The 24,130-nt window shown below is 36.4% G+C and overlaps 1 protein-coding gene across 1 annotated transcript in view; it reads right to left on the reverse strand.

Moving 5' to 3' along the window:
• Positions 1–679: 679 nt before the first annotated feature.
• The window catches only part of ENPP3 (ectonucleotide pyrophosphatase/phosphodiesterase 3), a 40,934-nt gene continuing 17,483 nt past the window's right edge, over positions 680–24,130 (reverse strand). Inside the window, 15 exon segments of the mRNA XM_019472631.1 lie at positions 680–853; positions 2,510–2,666; positions 4,550–4,682; positions 6,179–6,256; positions 6,768–6,903; positions 11,406–11,560; positions 12,354–12,405; positions 12,516–12,685; positions 13,459–13,546; positions 15,165–15,223; positions 17,069–17,204; positions 20,140–20,171; positions 21,586–21,714; positions 21,878–21,986; positions 22,622–22,691. Coding sequence (XP_019328176.1) covers positions 680–853; positions 2,510–2,666; positions 4,550–4,682; positions 6,179–6,256; positions 6,768–6,903; positions 11,406–11,560; positions 12,354–12,405; positions 12,516–12,685; positions 13,459–13,546; positions 15,165–15,223; positions 17,069–17,204; positions 20,140–20,171; positions 21,586–21,714; positions 21,878–21,986; positions 22,622–22,691 — 1,678 coding nt within the window.

Raw genomic sequence — 24,130 nt, forward strand, 5'->3', positions numbered from 1 at the left:
AAGGAACACTGATTATTTTTTGGATGTCACCACTAATTTTGTGCTGAAGGGTACCGAAGGGTACTCTAACTTCACTTCACTTGTTACTAGCATAATGAATTAACCCAAGTGGAAAACACAGGGGATGATCACGGAAGACACCTCCACTATATACAAACTTTTCACGAGTCTGAATATGTTTTTTAAATACATAGCAGTTTCCATGTGAATTAATAGGTGAGAAAAAAGAGAAATTCAGAACATTTCAGGACATACTAGTGTAAGATAACCATAACCTCTCTGATAAACACAAGGGAAAAAACACACAAACTCCTCTCAAACTGTTTCACTTTCCAACTCCATTATAGAAATATTTTCTATACAGTTTACAATTCTGGGGTCTCTCTACTACGAAACATGTTCCTTTTGCAGGTTTTTTTCAAACCACTACTAATAAAATATTCTCTGTTTTGAAAGCCTGGCTCTGCAATGATGATTTAATTTACTTTAGGTAATTTTTATTCAGTTGGCACAGAACACTTAACCGAAGAACATGAATTTGAAAAAAGAAATTAGCTCCTCCAAGTGCATTTTCCTATAGAAGTGCTGTAATCATGTTTCTTACATACTTTAGCAAGGAAAAAAGTTAAATCACTCAAATTTGCTTTCTTCCAAGCACTGACACTTTTTTAACAGATACTCAGTTAATTTCAGTCTGAAATATTGGCAAAAATGTCTTTAGCTGTAAGATCTCGGAGACGGGTTCCTTTCTTTCCTGGTAAAAGTCAAGCCCAGTTAGCAGCTCCACATCCCGAACACGTGCAGAATGAGCCTGAACTCTTTCTTGAACCCATTCGGAAAGCGTCTTATTTTCCTGCCAAAACAAACAAGAACAATGTTCAAACAAGTAAAAGACACCCTGTTGTTTGGCGGTGGTGTTAGACAATAACCAGTGTTTGAACTGGTTTGACAGACTAAAGGCCTCCCGTTGGTAAAACTTCTTTCACGTTTTCCTAGACATCTTCACAGCCTCGCATTTAGGGATCTCATTCAAACAGAATCAAATGGATATCCCCTCTCCCCACCTCCCCACCTCCAAAGTAACAGAGAAGCAAAATTGTGCTGAAATGGCAAGTATGACTTTTAACTACAAAGTACAGCTGAGTCATGTTTTAAACACACAAGTAGGGATAGTTTTGCTTACGGTATATATTACTGTAAAATTAATAAATTACAGGCTAATTAACAAATTACAGGCTAGCCAAACAACAGGCACCTGACAACCTGAACAAAGTCCTTACAGCAGCTCAGTCTTGACTGTTGGACAGCAATAATAATTGATAGATAGAGAGGGAAAATAATGGAAATGTAAGCACTAATCAATCAAAAATGTTATTGTTCAATTTTTTTACTACAAAGTTTTTTTGCAAACAGATGGTAATTTGCTTTTCTATTAACAATATTTGCTTCCAACACAAATGGTTCACTAAATTTACATCACTGCAAGACACAATGAATATAAAGTGCAACAATATTTGGGGTTTGTTGCTAAATTTTCGAAATAACAGATGTTAATTTCTAAAGCATAAAGACTAATTAATTCAAATTATTTATTTTGTATATTTAGTCAACTCTCAACTACCAGAAAGATCACTGGGCAGTTGTGGATTATCCACACCACAAATGAGGAGACACCTGAGTTGTTTCTAAGCAGTGCAAGCTTGCACCCGTCTGGAGTTATGAGTTCAAAGTTATAAATAAACTAAACAAACACAATTGCATTGCTTTGAGGGCCAGTTCAAGCCTGTGCAGCTATACTTGTGTGTGGGGAGACTGTAATACACACACTGAGCTAAGGAACCTTCTGCATCCCAGAGTTTATGGAATAGAAACTCAGCTGGCTCAACAATACATACTACACTCAGCTAATTTATTTTGTTTGCTACAAAACATGAGATTTACACTGTTAGTATAAATTAAATTAGTATAAATGTTAGCGTAGATTTTATTTAATTCAAGTATAAATTTCAACTGCAGAACCATCCATTTAAATGCCTACTGTCTAATTTTAATAAAGGTGGAACAAAAGATTGAAGGAATTCTTCTAGCTACACTGAAGGGAGTAACACTCAAAGTCCTCTGATACCTCTGGAGTAAGTTTATTCAGGACTATCAGTCCTCTGATACCTCTGGAGTAAGTTTATCCTTCAGCCTTCCATAAAGGTATCTCATCACCCTGTTGGCTGTGCTGCTGTTCGCAGCCCTTCTCAGGTGACAGCATTTCCAAGTCCTCTTACCTTCTCCTCCTTTCTTCTTCTTCCTCGCTTCCTGTCAGCTCATTAGTTTCGAGCTACCTCTCCTGGAGCTTCTTGCTCTCCTAGCCATCGCTTTAGCTCTCAAGTCACTCTCAACTCATGGGGAATGAATTAATTAAACACTTAGACTTCTAAAGACTCTCCAGATGACTGGATCCCACTGGGAATCAGTTCACAAAGCTCATTGGCACACAGGAGCATAGAACTATACTTACAGCACAGCTTTCAGTGTTGTCAGGTCGATGAGGAATGATAAAAGACAAAGCATCCAAGGAGCCTGAACAGTTCAGTGGAGTATAGGACTTGTTCTTGCAGCTAGTCAGAACCACAAAGTAATGGGTTGGGACAGGGATTTCTGTATTGTTTACATGCCTACAAAACAAACATTAATTAAGGGATTTATCTAGATATCAAGTATTAAAACCACTGATGCCATTACTAATTTATAGAACTTAGCACAGATCTTCCACTACTATATGACTTTTATTTATTTTATAATTGAAATGAATACCTGATGGGATAGACAGCCTCACTATCTGTTTCATGAACAGCCAAACACGCATGGATTAGTCCTTTTGCTACAAGCAGTCCCACTGAAACCAACAGGATTGCTTACATGGTCCACACTCTATTTTACCAAAGCCAGAGATCTCTACCTCTGGAAGAGGCAGGATAGAGCATCGTATTTGCCTTTCATTACATTAAGAATTTCGACCACATGACACTGAATTGGAGAAGAGTGACGAGAAAATTAGTTTCTGGTTCCTTGCCAGCAAGAAATGCCAGAATGATGACTTGTGGCTATGTGCTACAGAAACCAGTTTAGGATACCTGATTGAAAATGTCTTTGCCTCCCTTTTCTGGCTATTCCGTGAACATGGTCACTTTTGTGTATAAACTTATGAGGAGCTGAATGCTTCCCAAATTTGCTGTACATCTTCAGTATTCAACAAAACACCATCACTGAAATCATTATACTGTTTCGTATGACTGACTAACCGTGCTGAATAAAACATGCTTATTCCAAACTGTAGACAACATTATGTGGTCAACTGGGTATTACGGCATTCTGCTTGGAAGGAAGTTCTAGTCTCTCCTCCCTTCCACCCTCCTACTTCATGGCAGAGCTGATTTTCCCATTCTCAAACAGTTTTTGACAGATGTGGTATTAAGTCTAGCCTTGAATAAAACATCTCCAGTGACAGATTCAGCTGTGCAGATTTCCCAGCACTTTCCTACTACATAAGTGTTCTTACTGTCACAAGGCATTTTCCCTGTATTTGGAACAATCTAAGTTGTTTGTTCTTACTCTGTTTTTTCCTCCTTCTGTCCTCATTCACTAACATACATAATTGGTCTTTATCTTTTATATTTCTCTTTTATAGAATTTTTTTAAATGTAAGTCTTCTCTTATTTCTGTTTCTACACACAGATTCTACTACGTAAGTGTTCTTACTGTCACAAGGCATTTTCCCTGTATTTGGAACAATCTAAGTTGTTTGTTCTTACTCTGTTTTTTCCTCCTTCTGTCCTCATTCACTAACATACATAATTGGTCTTTATCTTTTATATTTCTCTTTTATAGAATTTTTTTAAATGTAAGTCTTCTCTTATTTCTGTTTCTACACACAGATGAATTTTTAAATGTATTTTGTTATGCTACCAGAGCTCGCTAAAATGTACCTAGAACTTGTCAGACCTTCAAGTGACCTGTGTAAGCCATAGCTATGCAAACGTACCACTCAGGAACATTACATTATACGTTCCCAGTAACATGATTCAGTGAAGGCAAACACAGAAATCTGATCTTTGATAAAACACATCAGTTTGAGACAGCAGGGAGAAACAACAAACAGGTGAGCGAGCACAACATGAAAGTGAGAAAAGTGTGCTTAAGCACACCTTCTGCATATTTAGATGTCTCATATTCTCCCAGTATTTCTGTTGCAGAGGACCCAAAATCTAGGCATAAGCTTGGAAAACAAATTACTGGTCTGTATCTGTGCATGTGTACATAGATACACATGTAATTGCAAAGCGTTTTTCTCTTTACTGGAAATTCAACTTCTACAGTACTGTATCTGTTTGCAAGAGCATTTGCTGTTGTATGAGTAACAGTGGATGTAGTATTATAAAGGGAATACACCATTCTTCGTGATACTTGTTTCTTGTTCTTTTTGAATAGAATTTTGTTTGTGTGGAAATACAGTGGGAAATAATCTGGAGTTTGACTTCTGGCTTTTCCATGTACTTACTGCTTAATTTCATCAAGAGTATCAAAATGGCCATCATAATTGTAATCAAACACTGGTCCACTGATAACATTTACTCCATTCCTTTCTCTAGCATATTCCTGAAGAAGCACATTATGGAAATAGTCCCATATGTCTGTCATTAAAAGAAAATATAAGCATATTTAACATAAATTTGAAGTTATTTCACCACTAAAGAAAAAGAACATATTTCCTCTTTTTGAAACATCATTATTCATAGATGAATAATAGATGAATAATAAAAATAGATGAATAATAAAAAGTATAGATGCCTGTAAAATCAACTCTTTGTTTCACAACATTTGGATTTCATCAGAAGGGACATACTCTCACTCACCATTGAAAGAGGCACGGTAAATGTTATTATAGCTCTGCAAGGTCTATTGCACTAGTGGAGATAATGCATTCGATCTGAAGCTGAAGCTACAGTTCTAGAGCTGAGAGGTCATTCATTTCTGGCCTATCTGCTAGCACCTGCAACTGTGCCAATCAGTAGCAACTGATATAATGGCTTTGTGAGAGGAATATTTACCACCTGAGAGTTAGTCTAACTCTACAGAACTCATGTCAAATATCACTAGGCAATTTGGCTTATTTCACAGATGTTATTTGAGAAAATAATACAATTTGTAGGATATAAGCTAGTGAGACTATTCGAATATTTACAGCTATCATGGCAAAAAACCTAGATGGGTTTTGGGGATTGAGGGCAACCCTTATTGATTTACCTCTTGTTTATGGTCTAGAGTAACTTCTTGTAAGTTTAAATCTCTTGTAGAGTTTTCCTTGGAAAATTGGATTTTTCATAATGTCTTTGATTTACTTGGAAGATTAAAGCCACTTAGGTTTTCTGGATCTCTGGTTTTTATATGACATAAGTGAATGAATAAATGAGGTCTGAATGCATTAGAAAGGTAGTTACATCATTGCTTTTCCTCCAGCTTTTTCCTTACGCAATTCCTCTTTCTATCCTTTGTCTAAGAAAATGAGCCTAGGCCTAAGAGTAATACAGGATGATACGCAGTTGTAGAAAATTTCTTATCAATGATTACAAACAAATGTGAGTCAGGCTGGATGGAAAGAGTTAATGTAGCTTACTGCACTTCTATAATAGAAACATCTGCCTGAAGTAAATATTATCTATTAATTAAGAGTAATTAGTATTGTCTGGTTTGAGTTTCTGCTTGATGAAACAGGCACTGTATCAGGACATTGTTTACAAACTTCGTCCTGCCATCTCTTGAGACCTTGCAAAAGGAAGGAAAAAGTGCCATTTTCATTCACCTTGCGCATTTCCCCAAGGGGACATTTTCATGAGAGTTTCATAGCTAGCATTTCATGTTAGGGCAGCACACAGGAGATGAAGAGAAATTTCAAAAGTGACCAGGTACACCTAAGCAGAGGTCACACAGGACTATACACAGAAAAAAATTAACTTACATAAGTGCATTTTAAAATTTCACACATCTACTGTTAAAAAGTTTTAAATATATTTGCACAAGATCTGGATATACTGCAGGCCATGCATTAATGTTTTTAAGTCCTTGTCATAGCTTTATCAAATCCAGAACCATAATTACAGAAAATTAATCAAAATTAATCAAAACCTACCTCTGAAAGCTCTATACATGGGAACAATATTGCTGGTGAGTAAGGCATCATACTGTTCAAGAGCAGATGAATTGAAGTCTATATAAAAGAACAAAGTATAAATTAATGAAATACTATACAACCACAAATTTGGTTCATATGTCACTATAAATTGCAGGTACACATAATTCAATTACGTTTTACATGTGAGCATGAGTGTATGATCCTACTGCAAACATATCTCCAAATTTGTTTGTACAATCTGTTCAATAAAGTAATTATCAAATTTGACAATAGAAAATGAATATTCATACAGAGGAAGAGGGACAGCCCTTCACTCCAACCCTTTACATCTTTCCAACCAGTTTTCATCACATTCAAGTAGTTCCATTTTTTAAAGAAAAACTTAAATGTTCTAAACTGAAAATATTTAGATACAAGTAGCAGTTGCCCTGCTTTTGGTCAGTCTACAAACACTGGGAACCTTTTTCTGCCCAACATGCTGATCCGAAGAAGTTTGTTTTAGTGTTTGTGTATACGTTTAAACATAAACCCACATCCAGCTGATTAAGACTTTCTAAGCTCTAGCTATAAAAAGAACCATGCTCACTGGGAGGATAGAGGAAACTGCGGGTGAAGGTCAGCTCTTCTGGGTAGTCGGAACAATTTTGGCTCTGAGCAACAGGGATTCTAACATCAGCCCGCAGACAGTCTGAAATAGTGGGAGGAAGAGGAGATGTGTTTTCCTGTGAAAAGGGAAAAAAAAAAAGTATTACACCCACGGCTGTGGCTAACCCAATGCTTTGTATGGTTTTAACTTTCTAGAACGGACTTCATTGAATCTTCTCCTATTTTCATAGTGAATCAGGTCAATGCAAGTAATGGACGCTGATGTTTTCTGCCTAGTGTTTTTCCTCTACTTCTGTTTTTAGGTAATTCAGGGAAATCCTTATGCAGCATGTAAAATTGTAGTAGCAAAATAAGGTTATACCTTAGGCAAAAACAGGTGACAAGTTTGGCTCATTCGTCCCTTTTACATATTTCTGGAAACACAAACTTGATGTCACATCCTCCTGGAAAGCAGCTAGTATATAAAGATGACACTATCACCACATCTTAGCATCTGAGGATGCGGTCTCCATAATAAGAGTCTGTGCTGCTGAAGAGTTAAAGCTAAATAAATTAATAGTAAATTCAGTACATTTTACTGGCTAGCTTCAGTAACTTCACTGAGACGTGTTAACACGCACACTAGCTAAGATCTGGCCAAAAGTGATTCTGATGAGTATAATTGTTTCTATAACCTTTACTTTTTTTTCTATAACCTTTTCTGTAACCTTTATCGTAATTTTACGATAGCATTAACTAAAACATCAGAATATGCTTTCCTGTCTTTACCTGCATTTTCTTTTGCATACTCATTTACATGTAATTGATTTTCATTTTGGTAAGAATGGAACATATTTATTTGCTTTATACCTTTATAAACGGTAGTTAAACATCTGAATTGATTTTCAGTACATTGTTTATTTTGATCGGTTAAAACAGAGCAGAAATAAAGAACTGGAATGTTCTTCTTGTGCCTCTTTGTACTTCTTGATTTAATTTCTTTACTTACTTTTATGAGAATTCTTGTAGATGCCCATATTATGATCAGGTTGTATATTAATGGAAAATATATATACCACATGGAATGAAATATAAAGGACAAAAGACTGCCTTTGCCACCTGAGCAGATAAGCTGTCATTGTCAAGCAAATGTAAATCCCAATACAAAACTGACATCCAATTAATTTGAGCAATTTGTCCTTTCTAGTGTCCAAATCAATAAGGCAGAGTTAATGGATCAGGGTCACTGAAGAAACCAATATTTTAAACTTAATAATTGAGCTGTGATATTCAACAATGGCTTCAACTTCTTTAGTCTCTGAAGGGAAACCTGAATCAAAGTAACAAAGGTCTGAGTAAACATGCCAAGGACTGTTCTGAAGAGAACTTCATTCTTCTCACTAAATACAGTAGTCACATCTAATGTTATCCAAATACAGCAGGGAATCTACTTTTGACCTATATCATGAATCTGGGTTATTAATAGCATTCACATTTTGTCCAACTTGAAGTGATGAGGACACCACTCAACTCTCTTCTCGTTATTTCACCTTTCTTGAAGTTAACTATATGAGCTGTGAGCTCTAATCCAAGTGCCAAGGCAGGAGGACAGTGTTTTAGAGCTGCCTGTCCATCACATATGTAATATATCATATAACCTGTAGTTTCACGAACACTCCCATACATTTAGGAGATGAAGGCTGCTCATGACTATTTCCATTGGACGTCACAGGAGAAAATTCTCCAACTGTAGACATGAGAATTCATACTGAACCTACGAACTCTCAAAATACTGAAAAAGCAACCACCCAAGAAAATTTCAGCTTGTTTTTTCAAGGATCTACAAATCAGCAAGTAAACAATATCAAAAGCTGTTGAGAGATGAGAATGGCTGTGTCTGTGTCACCTTTCAGTACAATGAGATCAACAGTTAATGCAACCCCAGATTGCAAGCCATATTGCTAATGCTCTGTGAACTAATACACTCACTCTGCTACAACCTTTCTTCATTTCTTTTCCTCAAAATAGAGGAATAAGCTATTTTTAAACAGATTGTCTATCAATAAGAATAGAACAATTCTCAAAGAAGCTGTTGAAAGTGCTCATTTATTAAGAAATGAGATCTTAACAGTGATAGCCAACACCTCAAAACTTCAGAATCAGAAAAAAACATTCATCACCAATTCAACAGCTTTAGCCCTTTGGCCCCTGTCTTTCAGGTCAGAGAACCACAATGTCTTCTGAAGGAAACAGTTACAACTAAAAAATGGCTTTGCCTATCACATCATGCATTACCTTTTCTGATGCAGGTTATTGTCTTTTGACGAACTAGTAATTAATGTCGAGAAGCATGAGTTATATGCATTACATGATAGACTAAGTCTGCTGTGGTCTGTCATGTCAACTTCAGCCACCTCCAGGAATCTTTTTTCAGTAGTCAAGAAGAAAAAATACTAAACCACAAAAAACAAAACTCCCATAATCCCCAGTGCACTGAGCCTTAGTTCCAAAAATCCCAGTGATTTATACAAGTCTCATTGCTGTTTTCATCCCATTGCAAGATAGATTAGATTGTTATACATTTTAATATATTTTTATAGTAAACTTCAGTGATTCTACGTAGCAAAGCTATTTAAATTCCACAGGTGTCTGCAGGCAGGTGGAGGGACTATCTTTTTGCAAGAAAGTCTACCTTCCTCCCTGGCAGATGAATATAAAACCTCAAGAAAATAAATGTCCTTCAGTCTTAAATTTTCCTTTGACTGAGAATACTAAGTAACAAAAACTCCATCTGACATCATTTTTTTGAGATCTGTAACTATATATTATTCATAATAACCCTGATTCTGCTATCACGTGCAGGTGGATTAATACTGTGTGGGCTTGATCAGCCAGCCCAGTTTCAAAACTTCCAAATCACACAAAGCCAGCAGAACTCCAGCCTGCATCATCTATTTTACTGTTTAAGCCCTTCTTTATAGCTACCTAATGTCAAGAAATGCGCCACCTTACAAATTGTGTAAATCACTGCACAGGCTTTATCCACAACATACATAACCTAGGATGCAATAAAAATTCTGTAGAAATTGCAATTTTCTGTCATTCCCAAGTATTGTAGCCAAAGCTTACTGTCAAAGGCATTAGCTCTATTCCTCTGTCCTTCCACTGCTGTTATGATTTGTAAAGCCTTTTTCTCTTGATTAGTACATGTTGTAATAAAAAATCATGATGTCAGCTTACTGTGTAAGGTACGTCAGTGAGTGAGCTCTTACAGTTATAGCCTTTCACCCTTGTGTCTCTGAGAGTATTAGAGGAAATTTATTCTTTCCTATTCTTTCTATAGAAAACATACATCATTGTATTAGAGTGCTGTGAACTATACCCTCCAATACTTCAGTCTCAATCATTCGCTGCTTCCCACAATGTTGCATAAACCACTATAAGAAACTCCCACAAATACGTATTTCTGTTTATTTAGATGTTATATTGGGCAAGAATGAACTTTATACACTTCTTTTCCAACTGAGAATTTGGTTTTCAACAAAGGAAAATGTCTGAAAAGTTATTTGCTTTTTTTGAGCTTTTTGCTGCTGGTGCTGAAATATTAAAAAGACTCCAGCTCTGGTGGGACTTTTTAATCTTTTTAAAGCAAAATCAGAAAAAAAGTCTGCCTGCAAATAACTGGTTTTCATTAGGGTAATGCACTTCCATAGTAAGGTATAAGAGCAGATCTTCAAATATGAAAAAGTAAAAACAATCTTTGTTGAAATGGACATTTGTTTCACTAGACTTTAAGCCTTCTTAGGGTTGGATTTGTGATCCTTCACCCAGATTGTGAAAAATCAGTAGAAAGTATGGAGTAAAACTTTCTGAAATACTAACATTCTAGCAGAGTATATTTGAGTAAAATAATTTCCCCATATTTGTACTGATAAAATAAGAAATCATGTAGATGTCAGTAACAGTTCTCTTCAGACAGAAAAATAAGTGTAAAAGTTATTTCCTCAGGGCAACTTAGAAAAAGGGTCAAATTATAGGGATATTAAGCTCATGAACGTCCACTAGTTTACTGACCCTGAAAATTCAAACAATTTATTCCAGAGCCACATACCCTTGAATTCTCAGAGGTTCATTCAGCTATAATTACATTTTTCAGAAATTATATAATGCAATAGCATATAAACAGAATATACAGAAATATGCATTAGTACAAACTGTCTTGCAGAGTTGTACAAAGGTTTGTTAATAGGAAAAAGATCATGATATTCATAGAAAAGCTTAAAAGCTTCTGATTTTAGAAATCATAGCCTGCTTTTCCTCAGGAATTGACAGGCAAGTTGGAGCACTGTCTTGACAGCTTATCCCTTTTACAGAACAGGTTTAATGAAACCAGCTTACCAGCAGCTCTATTCTTCTGTATCTTTGGTGTCCCTAACAGATGGCCATACCCACTTTTTTAAACAGTATTTTAAGATAGTTGAAATTTGAAAGCTATCAAGGACACTTTTTCTTTTTCAGACATAAGGGCTTTAGTCACATGATATCCATCAGTCCTTAACCAGGATTCCTGATGAATGAACCACATTTTCAATCCATTATATTACATATCTAAGAATAGTACGGATATTTGATAACCTACAGGCTTATTCACAGTGTACGCAGTCCACAGTGGCATCCAGATGTCATAGCTGTATCCACTCACATACTGATGATGGGAAAGGAGGCAGTAGATGTTTTTCTTCTGAAGAACTCTGGGTCTCCCATATGGCAAATGATATGAGTTTGCCTTTTTTACTAGAATTTAAACAATAATTATTGATTCGTTCTTCTACAACATTTTGGATGGCACAAAGGTTTAAGAGAGCAGCGAAAAAATGTAAATTAAAACATTAATAAATACAAATAAAACCAACAGTAAACATGGGCATGTGTTTCTTTAAGGTCTTAGCTCATGAGTGGAATAAAAAAATGTAGAAAATAGTTTTCATGTTATGTTTAATGTACAAAAGTCAATGTAATATATCAGACTTGCAAATTCTTCTTTCTTTGCGATTTCATACCAATATAAATCTTTTGAACTTATCTTGCCAGTGGAGTGAAATTTACATCTTACTTGGCTAGGAAGCATTACAATTCTTCCTAAAATTTCCAGAAACCCCACAAAAAGCACACAGAAATATCTATGGGAATTTTTGATCAGAGAAAGGCAAAGTTATGGTTACGAAGTGGGAATCAAGTTATGGCATATAGCCTGGAAGTGCTCAGGCTTTCTCCAAAGACCTCTGAAACCTGTATGTTTTTTTCCAAGATTTTAATGGATTCAGATCCAATTCCTATGCATAAATGTTGCTATAACAGTATCAATTAGCATTTTTTAATGAAATGCAAAGAAAAAAGAAAAAAAGTTATGCTTCTGACTTGGCTTTCCTACTTCACTTTAAATTGTAATTAACATTGCAGAAAATCCCACTGAAACCAATAATATAAAATCTAAACCAGGCATAGATTCGAAAATATTGCTGTCCTTTTCATTTCTTGCTGCATAGATTTGAAAATATTGCTGTCCTTTTCATTTCTTGCTACTTACTTTCTTCTGTGGTGAGATTTAACCTCTCATTTAATACTGAAACATTTGATACCTGTAAAATGTAAGAGAATCATTCAGAATGAATCCATAGTTTAGAAAAAACAAAGAAAAGAGAACACACTTGACAAAGATGATTAAAAGATCTCAGAAGCCCCTACTTACATGCGTGCATGTGCATCCCAGTTCATGTGTGGGAGTCAGATGGGAAACTGGACATGAAGAAGGAGATGAGTCTTCTTTTGCATGTGAAGGATTGTAAAAAGGTTTTTTTAAGAGGTGATTCAAGCTGCCATGTGTTCCATTGTTTGGTGCTGGTGTAATATGCAGCAAATCTGTTGAAACATTTGAAATTTGTAAACATATTTTAAGACTAAAATGGCATTTTTAAAAGTCATTATCTTTCCAATTCTACGCCTTTCCTATGCATTCATTCTAAATATAGAAGAAATAGCTTATTCTGTTATCTAAACTATTATGGTAACTACTAGCATCAACTTGCAATTTTCTAGGTATGAAAGTTCATTGCTATCTTCCACTGCATCAAGATTTGGTAATTATGTATTTGAGTACTGTTGATACAGTTTTATACATTGCCATAACATTCATAAGATTAGAAGATTTAATGCAGAGTACAAATATGATTGCAAATGCATCACGGTGTGAAGCGTACTAGCCTATTGCATTTTTGCGTGATGCCTTAATCCATATTTTCTGAGGCACATACTTCCTAATTGCTCACTGCCGGGACTGCAGTGGTCCATCTTAAGTTATGAGCAAGAGTGGTAACTCTCTACAAGATTCTTATCCCACAATTATTCCATAGGCATCATTTCAACAGCAAGCCCACGTGGCAGGAGCGCTTCTCTCTGATTCTTTAGTGGAATCCTTCTGCAATCAGAAACAACCTTCAAAGCAGAACAATTTTTGGCAGTTAATCTTTTATCACTGTACAGAAGGCAAAAGAGCATGGCTTCGGTGTTTTGTGTGAAAAACCTAGCTTCTGAATGAATTCACTCAATTTTTAGTTATTTTTTTTTTAGCTCTTACAACACTGGAATTTGAAATTTGGGTTTATCATCTAACATACTGGATTGTTTCTACTCACCACACATAAGGTTGTAAACCTCGATGTTTTCAAAAGCATCCACTTCTGTTTTCTCTTTAAAGCTTGGGCCATATGCTAAGAATATAGCCTGGATTGTAATAACACAAAAGTTGTTATCCAAAGGAATCCAAATTCAAAAACAATTCAGTTGCATTTTACGGAAACAGGGACATTGGAACAAAATACAATCTTTTCACAGTCATAAAAGTTAAAATGCAGGATTGTTCTGGTAAAGAAGGCAAATTTTGCCCATTGCATATAATTTGAAGAAAAATGCAAAACATAAATTCATTTCTCAGGATACATTAAAATATTTTATGAATCTGGGGGGGGGATGTTCATATTTTGATGCATACTTACGAAAATTATTGTTTGCTATGTTTCGAATTCACACCTTTTTATGTTTTCATTGCAACAGCCAGTAACAATGCCATTTCAACAAATGCAGAGTTATGACACTCACAGGTCCTACATAAAGGCTAATATTGAGCCAGATATATAAGCACTGGGGGGTTGGGGCTTGTTTGTTTGGTTGGTTTTTTTAATACATGTTGCATTCTCAGAAGTCTTTGGGTCACTTAAGAGCCTATAGCCATGGCTAAAGCAAGGAGCAGGGAACTGCGGAGACCCATCCCAAGCTCAGCAGAGACCTGCATCAGTACCACCAATGGTACAATGTAGTGCTGGGCGGCCCCTGCTGGGGTCTGCAAGCATTGTAGCAGAACACCGATACTACTTACAGTCTCACATTAGTTTCTACTACTTTATAAGCCTCCTGAGTTGCCTGCCATAAGATACAGGAAACATGACTAAACAGGACAATGATCTGTTCTAAAATAATATTCTTATGTTCCCATAATAGAAAAGGAATTTTTAATTTATTTTAAAAAGACAACATTAAGACATTTTGCTCCTTTATAAAGAAAAAAAATTCCTCAGTCATTGTGCCACCAGCATAAGGTTATCTATGATTAAGGTTTCCATGGTAACCAGAATTTACCTTTTCGTTCCATACAAACGTTCAGCACCATTCTGATCAGTATATTGACACATGGTTTTAATATAGTTGTGAAGATCTGGAAGAATCTGATTCTTTGGCACAGATATGGGACTACTAGTGGCATGCTTGACCTTACTTAAAGGTTCACATCACAGAAAGTACATGAAAAAAACTAAAGCTCAAGACTTCAAAATATTTTCACTGTAACCAGTAGTCAAAATGTGTTGAAACTGCAATACAGGCTATACTAACACACAGGTTATACCAAGGACTTTTTTGCTCTGACGATATGATTTAGTCTTGTAAGATAAGAAGAGACAATGAGACTTAGTTTATTTGAGCACACAGGTTTTCAGGTGCCCAACTGAACTCCCAGAGCCTATGGAGATTTTTCAGTCATTACTTCAGTAGAAGAATGAAAGAATGAAAGAACTCAGTGTCCCATAGCTAAACATGGTATGCTTGGTTTACTGTAGTCTATCTGCTCCATGGAGTTAGGATCCCAAGGAAGCAAGCCTCATACACATTGATGAAAGGCAATACAGATACGTGGACCCAGTATGTGTTCACAGTTTACGTGTCTGGGTGACACAGAAAAAAAAGCACACTGCAAAAACTATCATATATTCTATATTCTGGTGGTTCACCTAGCACAGCGTGATTTTCTATATAAGAAGGTGCAAGACTTGAATAGAAATCATCTTACCTCCATACTTTTAAATTCGTTGTTATAGCCATGGTTACCCCTATCACAGAATGTGTAACCTCCATCCCTAAGGAGAAACCATCATATAGTGTAAATAAAAATGGCACAAATAGAACCAGTTACTAACAGTCATCCTGAATCACCGGACTCTGGATCATGTCTTAAGAACTGACTCTGGCATAATATGGTAGTACTTTTTGCTCATCCAGTGTTCACTTTTATGATGATCTCTTTCTCCTGTAACAGAGATTGCTATGGACAGAAATAAATTATCCTAGGTAGCTACTGAGTGTACAGTGAATCAATGTTTTCAAAATAAATTGAAAAAATGGGTATTTTTGAACTGAGGCCTTCACCTAGCTACAAGTTTCAGAACAAGTGTAATCTGCTTAGGAAGAATTCCTCACATATTCTGTGGTATCTGCATTTTAATAGAAAACTTATAATGGGAGAACTCTGCTGTTAGAACAATATAAATAAGACTGCAAGCGATTTTGCCTTACAAGAGTGCATTTTCATCATGGATTCTAAAGGGTGAAGGAGAGATGTGAATGTGTTTGTGTGGGTTATAGAATTAATAACATGTCAGAATAGTCTGACTTATAATGACTGACACTTGTTTTAATTAACCCGTTGCTGAGATACGTGGAAAGATAAAGAGATAGTCATCCCATACTGATTCAATGCACAGTTGTCAAGCACATGTATCCTGTTTTCAGAGGCACAAGAACATATGAGCACAGTTAAAAAAAGGGTGAATATGAGATTTTTCAGTGGGCATTTCTTTTTATATGTCCAGGACAATTATTTGGTTGCATCAAAACAAACAATCAAGTCATATACTGATCAGGCATTTTCTACTATTTGAATAGTCTTGAAATTCCAAGTCAGCTCATGCTCCTCCTACTTCAACACTGTAGCCTAGCAAATACAGTATTGCTACCAACACCACAGGCTTTGTACTGAGTTTTCAAAGCCTCAGGACAAAGGCTTGTCTGGACCGTTTTTGACTTGCTCAGAGCTATTTTTTAATTGTTTAGCTCTTACAGCAATTTTTTGTAATGACAAGGTGGTTATGTCTAATTTGTTATCTTATCAGCTTATCTTTGCATAGCAAAGACATAGTTTTTATACAGATAGCAGTAACAATTAGTTATTCTGTGTAGAATGGAGACCCCAAGGCTAGAAACAACTCACTGATGGTCAATTAAGGAAATGCAGATCTGGAACTGAGCAAAACCAGACTTAGAGGTAAGAAAGAGAATAAAGAACAAATATCTAACACGTGTAGAATGTACCATATCTAGTAAACTGAGATGTAATGTTAACTTGCAGGCCAGTGAAGAACGAGCAAGCTGTAGTGTTAGCATACAGAGAGGAAGGACCCCATGCGGATCACAGAGTGAGGAAGAAGAAACATCAACATCATGTTCCTCCTGATGAAGAACTCATAATGCTGATTAGTGGCCACATCCACACATGCACCAGACTGAAGCCATCAGCCTTAGGACCCAGAAGGGCAGTGGAGGGGTGACTGTAACACCAGGAAAAGAGCTAGATACTAGGAAGGCTTTGTATAACAATTTTAGCTGCATTATTTTTGAGACTTTTTCTGTGTAGTAGTATTCATTTCTTTATTTTCTTTTTTCTTCCTTTTTTTCTGTAAAAATTTGATCTGGAGTAATGACGATTCTTTTATTAGACTGTTAAGGTTTGAATCGTACTAATAATACTTTCTTGGCTTTATGTATAAGGCACGTTTCCTTTTTACACATAGTAAGATTTTAAATGTAACAAACATGGAAATGTAACAAGTCTAAAGCAAAACAGGAAATGAGGCATCCGTGAAGGAAATTAAAAGGATGAGAATGGGATGAAAAAGGTACGATAACAGTCACACAAACTATGTTACCTCACAGCCAGCCACTGTCGATCCACCAAAAGATGAACTTTATCAATACGAATGTTGTTAGCATAGTGGAATCGTTTTGGCAAGTCAGGCGTCAGATAAGGCTTGAAGTGCTGGGGAGATCTTTTGCACTGTGCAAGAGGAAAGAGCCCAGTCATGAATTTTGCTCAGTATCAAAAATAAACCCATCATTCAAAATTATCACAAACATCTCAGTGACAGGAATGTAAGCACAAAGCACATTCTTCACAGATAGCTTCTCCGATAACCTGCAGATCTCATTTTTGTCCCAAGAAGCAATGGAAGGAAAAGCGGCTTTTTTTTGGAACTGTTTGAAAATATACTGCTATAATATGTATAGCAAGTTCACAAATACTGTGGTAAAAGTACTCTTAAGGCTGAAAGACATTTAGTAGTAATGTTTAGTCTATATGTCCATACTAATGTCACTGGCATCTAGTATGTAAGATTACACTCTACAAGAGAAAGTTCCCTGACAGTTTATTTCTGCCATCTTCTATTACTTTACCATTCAATAAATAGCAAAGAAAATCAAGTATACATAATGTAGTACAGTATAGGGTTTTAGCTGCAAGACTGAACATGTACTCTCATGCCATGTAAATGTCCAGTGCTCAGCTGTTAGCTAAAGGCCTTAGCTTTTATATCCACATTTAATGTGTTAATATAACTGTTGTGTTAGCAGGCATGCCATGAATGAGTTTGGCATCGAGAGCATAATGACAACCATATGACATACTACAAAGATTTAACTACATAGGGCCATCAGGAGCCATTCCAGCTGGCTGCAAGCATCATGGCAATGTTTCAGAAGTGTTGCTCCTGATCAGGAATCCATCACTGGGACAACACACTAAATGCTGAGGGAAGAGCTGCTAGGAAGCTGGGTAAGCCAGAGAAGTGGACCTGTTTTACCACACAGGCAGTACAAACAATAGCATGCTTGGAGTCTGATCTGACATCTTCACCTCTAAGTATTAGAATTGTATACTCTGCACAGAATGACATTAACATGAAATGAGAGTAAGTGTGCCTGGATGGTCATCAAAGAAGCATAGCGGAATCCAGAAACATGAAAAATAAGGATTCAGTGGGTTTGCTAGCCCAGGAGAGGAGGTCATTCTACAAAGGATAGTCTAATTAAAGGGAAAAATAGAGGAAATCAACATATAATGTGACTTCATGTCTATTGATTAGCAATTAACATACAACACACAACTCCCTTCTCTGTCCAAAACCCTCATTCTAAGAACTTGAAAGGGACAAAATACACAAACTCTATTTATGAATAGAAAAGGAAAGAGGAAGTGTCCTGATACCAGGCTAATCCTATAAGGTAGGGATGTCACATCTCTGTAACTATTAGCAGTTGAAGTTTCAACTGCGGTTGAGAACATGCAAATTGTGCTATTCCCCTCACGCTAATGCTCTTTGATATGACAGGTTCCACATCATACAATGGGGTAGGGGATGTAGCACTAAAAAAGCTCCTTTTACTGTTCCCAACCATTGATATCCTACTCCCGCATCTGCTTTGGATGCTGGGGAATAAAGTACGTGTTCTTAGGTATTCAGAATCAAGAAAAAATTAAACAGGAATGTTCACTGCCCTTTGGACTTTAGTAGCAGGCAAAAGCTACATGTAATATTGTACAACTGAGTTGTTCAACAGGTTAAAGCATGACCTCTAGTGGTGATTTATCAGAAATATACCTAGCTGAGACAGCCCAGAATTTTTCCAAGCTGAGAGCATTTATTCTAAAAGTATCAGAACATCTGTCTACTGCTTGGACTAGGCCTAGTCACAGAATAGAAAACAAACTGGCAATGAAGGGAAGAAGGGAAAATTATGGCAATACATAGAGAGCAAGCAGTTTAAATGTTTAACTCACTGCAAATTATAAATGCAAAGAAATACAAAAAGACAACTTTTCTACAAGCATTTTAGTTTGTCCACCACATTCATCCCACATGTATTAATGTATATGTTAAACACTAAAAAAAAAAAAAGGCAGCGAATTATCTATCTAAAAAAGTATAAGGAAAAACATACACTATCACATCTTATCACCTTCAGTAAAAGAAATAGGCTTCGTCTTCCTTTGTTTTGCACTCTGTTCTGCACTCCTTTGTTTGCACCCTTCAGAGCTCAGCTGTCACAGAGTGTACCCACCAAGAGCAATGGTCTACATGGGAGACATGGACAAGCTTGGACCTGCACTGAAGTGCTACATCCACACAGTATGGCAGAGATCCAAGCAGAACTATCAGCATGGGGCCCAGTGGTAGTGCAGCACACCTAAAAGCACTGCAAGTACCTTAAGTGATCTGTCATAAAAGATCCTAAAAGAGCCATACTGCCTCATGCCAAAGGTTCATCTTGCCTAGTACTCTGTTTCCAATCAGATCTCCAGAATTTCCAGAATCTGTGGAAAGATTGTTCTGTGTGTAAGAACAAGTCAAGTATTGAATGAACCTTCTTTCTTGTACCTGCCCAGTTCCCTCTAGGCTTCAGGGATTTCTTAAGTCAGAGGTTGCTTGTGGATCATGTTTAATAGCCTTTAGAGGCCTGTCCTCCATTAATTTGTCTAAAATCCCCCCTTCCTATTTATATTTCCAGCCTCCGCAACACCCTGTGGCAATGTGCTTTACAATGTCATTATCTGTTATATGGAAAAGTTGCTTTAACCTAGCCTGGGTGCAGCACCTGTGGTCCAGAGCTAACAGATGTCTATTATCTAAAGCATCTCTGTGTTGTATTCTGTTCTACAATGAAGATATACCCTACTTTCTCCACGTGAAGTCAGCCACTTCTTCTGTTTCAAAGTGAAGTACAGAAAATTCTTTTGCTCTGAACAGAGATCCCCCATGGCAAACCTTTGTACACCATCTTTGGACAACTTCCAGAGCTGCCTCCTATTGTACACTGCAGTCAGTACACTATTCAAGCTGGCACTGTAGTCTCAGTTTTTCACAAACCGTGCTTTTTGATCAGATTCCTATTAAGAGGAACTTTGAGGAAAAATTATGAAAATATTTACTCACTGTGAGGTTTTTAACAATTCCTTCTGAGTCAACTGTTAAAAAGAAAAGATGAATTAACATACATTCAAGCAGCCAAAGGTCCAAAGCCTCACGAGAAAAATTTCAACATGCTCTTTGTCTGTAAAATTGAATTTCTTTATCAGCCTGTGAAGATGATAGTAACCATAACCTTCCATGGGTAGGAATGTTACGTTTCAAGGGTAACTGTCTGTAAGTGTGGTAGCCTCTGGAAGTACCTAGCACTTTGGGTACATGAAGGCAGACTGTAGAAAACTGCCATGGTGATGACTGCCTACATCTAAAGCTGACACATCATCAGAACCAAATTTTCTTCTCCCACCTAATCTCTGTTTGAAGTATAACCCTTTTTACATTGAACCAGACCTGGAGCACTTGTCTTGTATTCCACTTCCAGCAGCAGTCACAGAGAAAAATCCAGTCTGTCTTAGTACTTTCACCTTCCACATTTTCAAAGAGTGACTTTAACCTTTTGACGTTAGCTTTCTAAAAAACAAATCTGAGCACTTTACAGAAGGAAAATTCCTTCAGAAAAAGTAAGACCATTAGAGGAAATGAGTCAACAAGTATACTGAGATTAAGACACATACGAATCATCATTATTCTCTCCTGTGCTTATTACTCTGCTCCTGTCTGACTTAGACTGTCTTCTACTTAAGCCAAGGAAAGTCTGCTTTATGTTGTATAAATCTTGTGCCTACTAATATAAATACAATTAGAAAAGATAAATAAAAAGTGCAATGTGATCCCAGCTCTTATTTGAGATCCGCAAGAATTATGCCTTTTAGAATACTTTATGAATTCTATAAACTCACTAAATAAAGCACTTCCATGGTTTTACCTCTCTCCATTCTTTTCCCTGATACAGAAAGTTTTGGGATGGGTTTTTTTTCAGTCTAACAGCACGGTATCTATTCCGAGTCAGAGTCAGCTCACATGGTTTCAATTTTGTGTTCTTTTGTGACGCTAGCTAAAGGGCTCAACCAAGGCGTAGATCCCACTGTGCTAAGATTCGGATTCCCCACCTTTGTACACACAGTTAGAAACTGTAGTTAGAAACTGTCACTGCTTCAAAAAGACTGACTCTGCCAATGTTGACACAAGAAATCTGAGAAGAGCAAGGCACTTACGGAAGACCTGAAGTTCCAGTTCAAAACAATAAAACTATCTTTACTTCATCTTTCCACATGCCAAGACAATGCAAATCAGAGTCTGCAACAAGCTTTTCTAATCTTCAATTTCATCTAAAGGGGTCATTCTTGCAAAAAAACCCCAACAACTTCCATCGATGTTTAAGCCAGTTTAAGCCAGTAAGTGAAACAGAAAGCTGTTCACTCTGCTGATTACTACTGATTATCCATTTTCCCTATTTAGTTATTTATTTCCTGTTATATTGACTGTGCAATCCCAGGATTGATCCACACTTACAGGTAAAATAGTCCTTTGGAACATTTTTTGCTCGAATGCGAGCTGCAGGCCCAGCGTATATGTAGAAATCAATCTGTTTGAAGTAATTAGTCATATATTCTAACTGTCTGCAGTAGGTCATCTCCATCCCTAAAGGACAATATAGAAACAGTTATTTTTGATATACAATATATGGCAAGGAAGATAAAGTGAATTATAAAATAGATTAAAACTAGTAAGCACACATATTACACAGAGGAAGAAAACAATGACTCAGTAAAATTTAGATTGAAAAAAGAACTATATACATTACCATGATCAGCTAAAACAATGAGGTTTACACATTTGTGCAGGTTTCTTTGTTTAAGTCCATCCATTAGCATCCCCAGTGCTTGATCTGCTAGTTGTAAGGCTTTGATTACCTGTGAGATAAACCAGTTTCATTAGAATTTTTCTTGCTGATTTCAAGTTCTCACTTAAATGTAATCATCAAAATCTGAAAAAAGTGAGCTTTTCTGCCAGTTTTCAGGTTCTTATATTGCTTCTTCTTTTCTTTTTCCATCACCACTAGAGTATAGATGTGCAGAATTCCACTACTCTACCGCAGAATATGCAACTTAAAGACTCACAATTAATTTTTTTCTATTACCTTAGAAAAATTGAGCTTTAAAATGTTTATTGAAAGAAAAAAATTAACACATTCAGATCAAATTTGTTCCTCACTCCTGAATTTATACAAAGTATCAGATTTAGAACATTAAATACAGTTCTTGTTGTAGTATGAACTTGTCATTGTATTAACAATAAGCAGTGTTTCAAAAATATTTACACACACCTATTATCTATAAGACCAGTATAGCATCCAAGAAGGCATGGTGCCCTTCTCTCATATATACAGTCCCTTCAAACTTCCTACAGAAAACCACTGACCACCACTGAAGTAATATGGAAGAAATCCAGCACAATCCACCCTGCAGCCATTCACAGAGGATGGCTCTTCCCTAGTTGGCACAGCTGACTTACAGGCTCCTTGTAAGTTCTACAGTAAGGACAATACCCGACTGAGTCTGACGACTGCACGTCTGAGCACTTGCACCCTTCTTGTTCCCCTGACTCTGCTGCGCTCCCTTGAATGTCGCAGAATATGAACTTAAAGACTCACAATTAATTTTTTTCTATTACCTTAGAAAAATTGAGCTTTAAAATGTTTATTGAAAGAAAAAAATTAACACATTCAGATCAAATTTGTTCCTCACTCCTGAATTTATACAAAGTATCAGATTTAGAACATTAAATACAGTTCTTGTTGTAGTATGAACTTGTCATTGTATTAACAATAAGCAGTGTTTCAAAAATATTTACACACACCTATTATCTATAAGACCAGTATAGCATCCAAGAAGGCATGGTGCCCTTCTCTCATATATACAGTCCCTTCAAACTTCCTACAGAAAACCACTGACCACCACTGAAGTAATATGGGAGAAATCCAGCACAATCCACCCTGCAGCCATTCACAGAGGATGGCTCTTCCCTAGTTGGCACAGCTGACTTACAGGCTCCTTGTAAGTTCTACAGTAAGGACAATACCCGACTGAGTCTGACGACTGCACGTCTGAGCACTTGCACCCTTCTTGTTCCCCTGACTCTGCTGCGCTCCCTTGAATGTCTTGCATGCATGGACAACGTACACATATACAATTACACATACAGTAATAGGTTTTTAAGCCCTTTATGTACAAAGAGAAATGGAGTTCCCTTTCCAATTATTGAGCCTAAAATTATCCTACAAAGATCAGTTTTTCTGTCCTTGTCCACTACAACAAGTTGTTTTGCTGAAGACCATTTTCAAATATATTAAACAAGACCATTCCAGGAAGGAGCTGATATGACAAGTTCCAAGTCCCTTAAAGACTGAACTTTTTGCCTGCACGCAAGTAAAAATGTAATATTTTGGGGTTACAAATTAACAAACATTGAAGTACAGTGTTAGGAATAAATAAAAGACAGTTCTGAGGATTTGCCAGGCCACATGCTTCCAAATATCACTTGGCAATAAAATTAAAGTTCAGTCTAACCACAACCATTAATATTATTTCTAATAGTATGATCTGAAATTATTTTCTGCCAGTCTGCTTGGTTTACAGCTTTTTTGATTCACACACAGTGTTGGAATCACAACAATAGGCTCAACCACAAGCAAGAGTTCTTAATAAAAACTCATAAAACAGTCACGGTGATTTTTGATCTACCATCCTTTCCAAGTTTATAAGTTGGATAAGTTCATAGTACAGCACCATTTTTAGTGCAATTTAGTCTAAGAAAAACACAAAAACTACTTACACATCCTTTCCATTATAAGTTGGATAAGTTCATAGTACAGCACCATTTTTAGTGCAATTTAGTCTAAGAAAAAAAATCAGGCCTCGAGTTAGAAATAAATAAGAATGGAATATTATGAGAATTTGGAGACAGCATTTCAAAAGAATAGTTTGAACATATTTTAAAGCTCAGACTTCCATTTAAAAAAAAAATAAATGAAACAAAACAGAATTATAAATAAATT

This window comes from Aptenodytes forsteri, unplaced genomic scaffold (assembly GCF_000699145.1).
Source record: "Aptenodytes forsteri isolate BGI_AS27 unplaced genomic scaffold, ASM69914v1 Scaffold82, whole genome shotgun sequence".
In the NCBI taxonomy this organism is placed as follows: Eukaryota; Metazoa; Chordata; class Aves; order Sphenisciformes; family Spheniscidae; genus Aptenodytes; species Aptenodytes forsteri.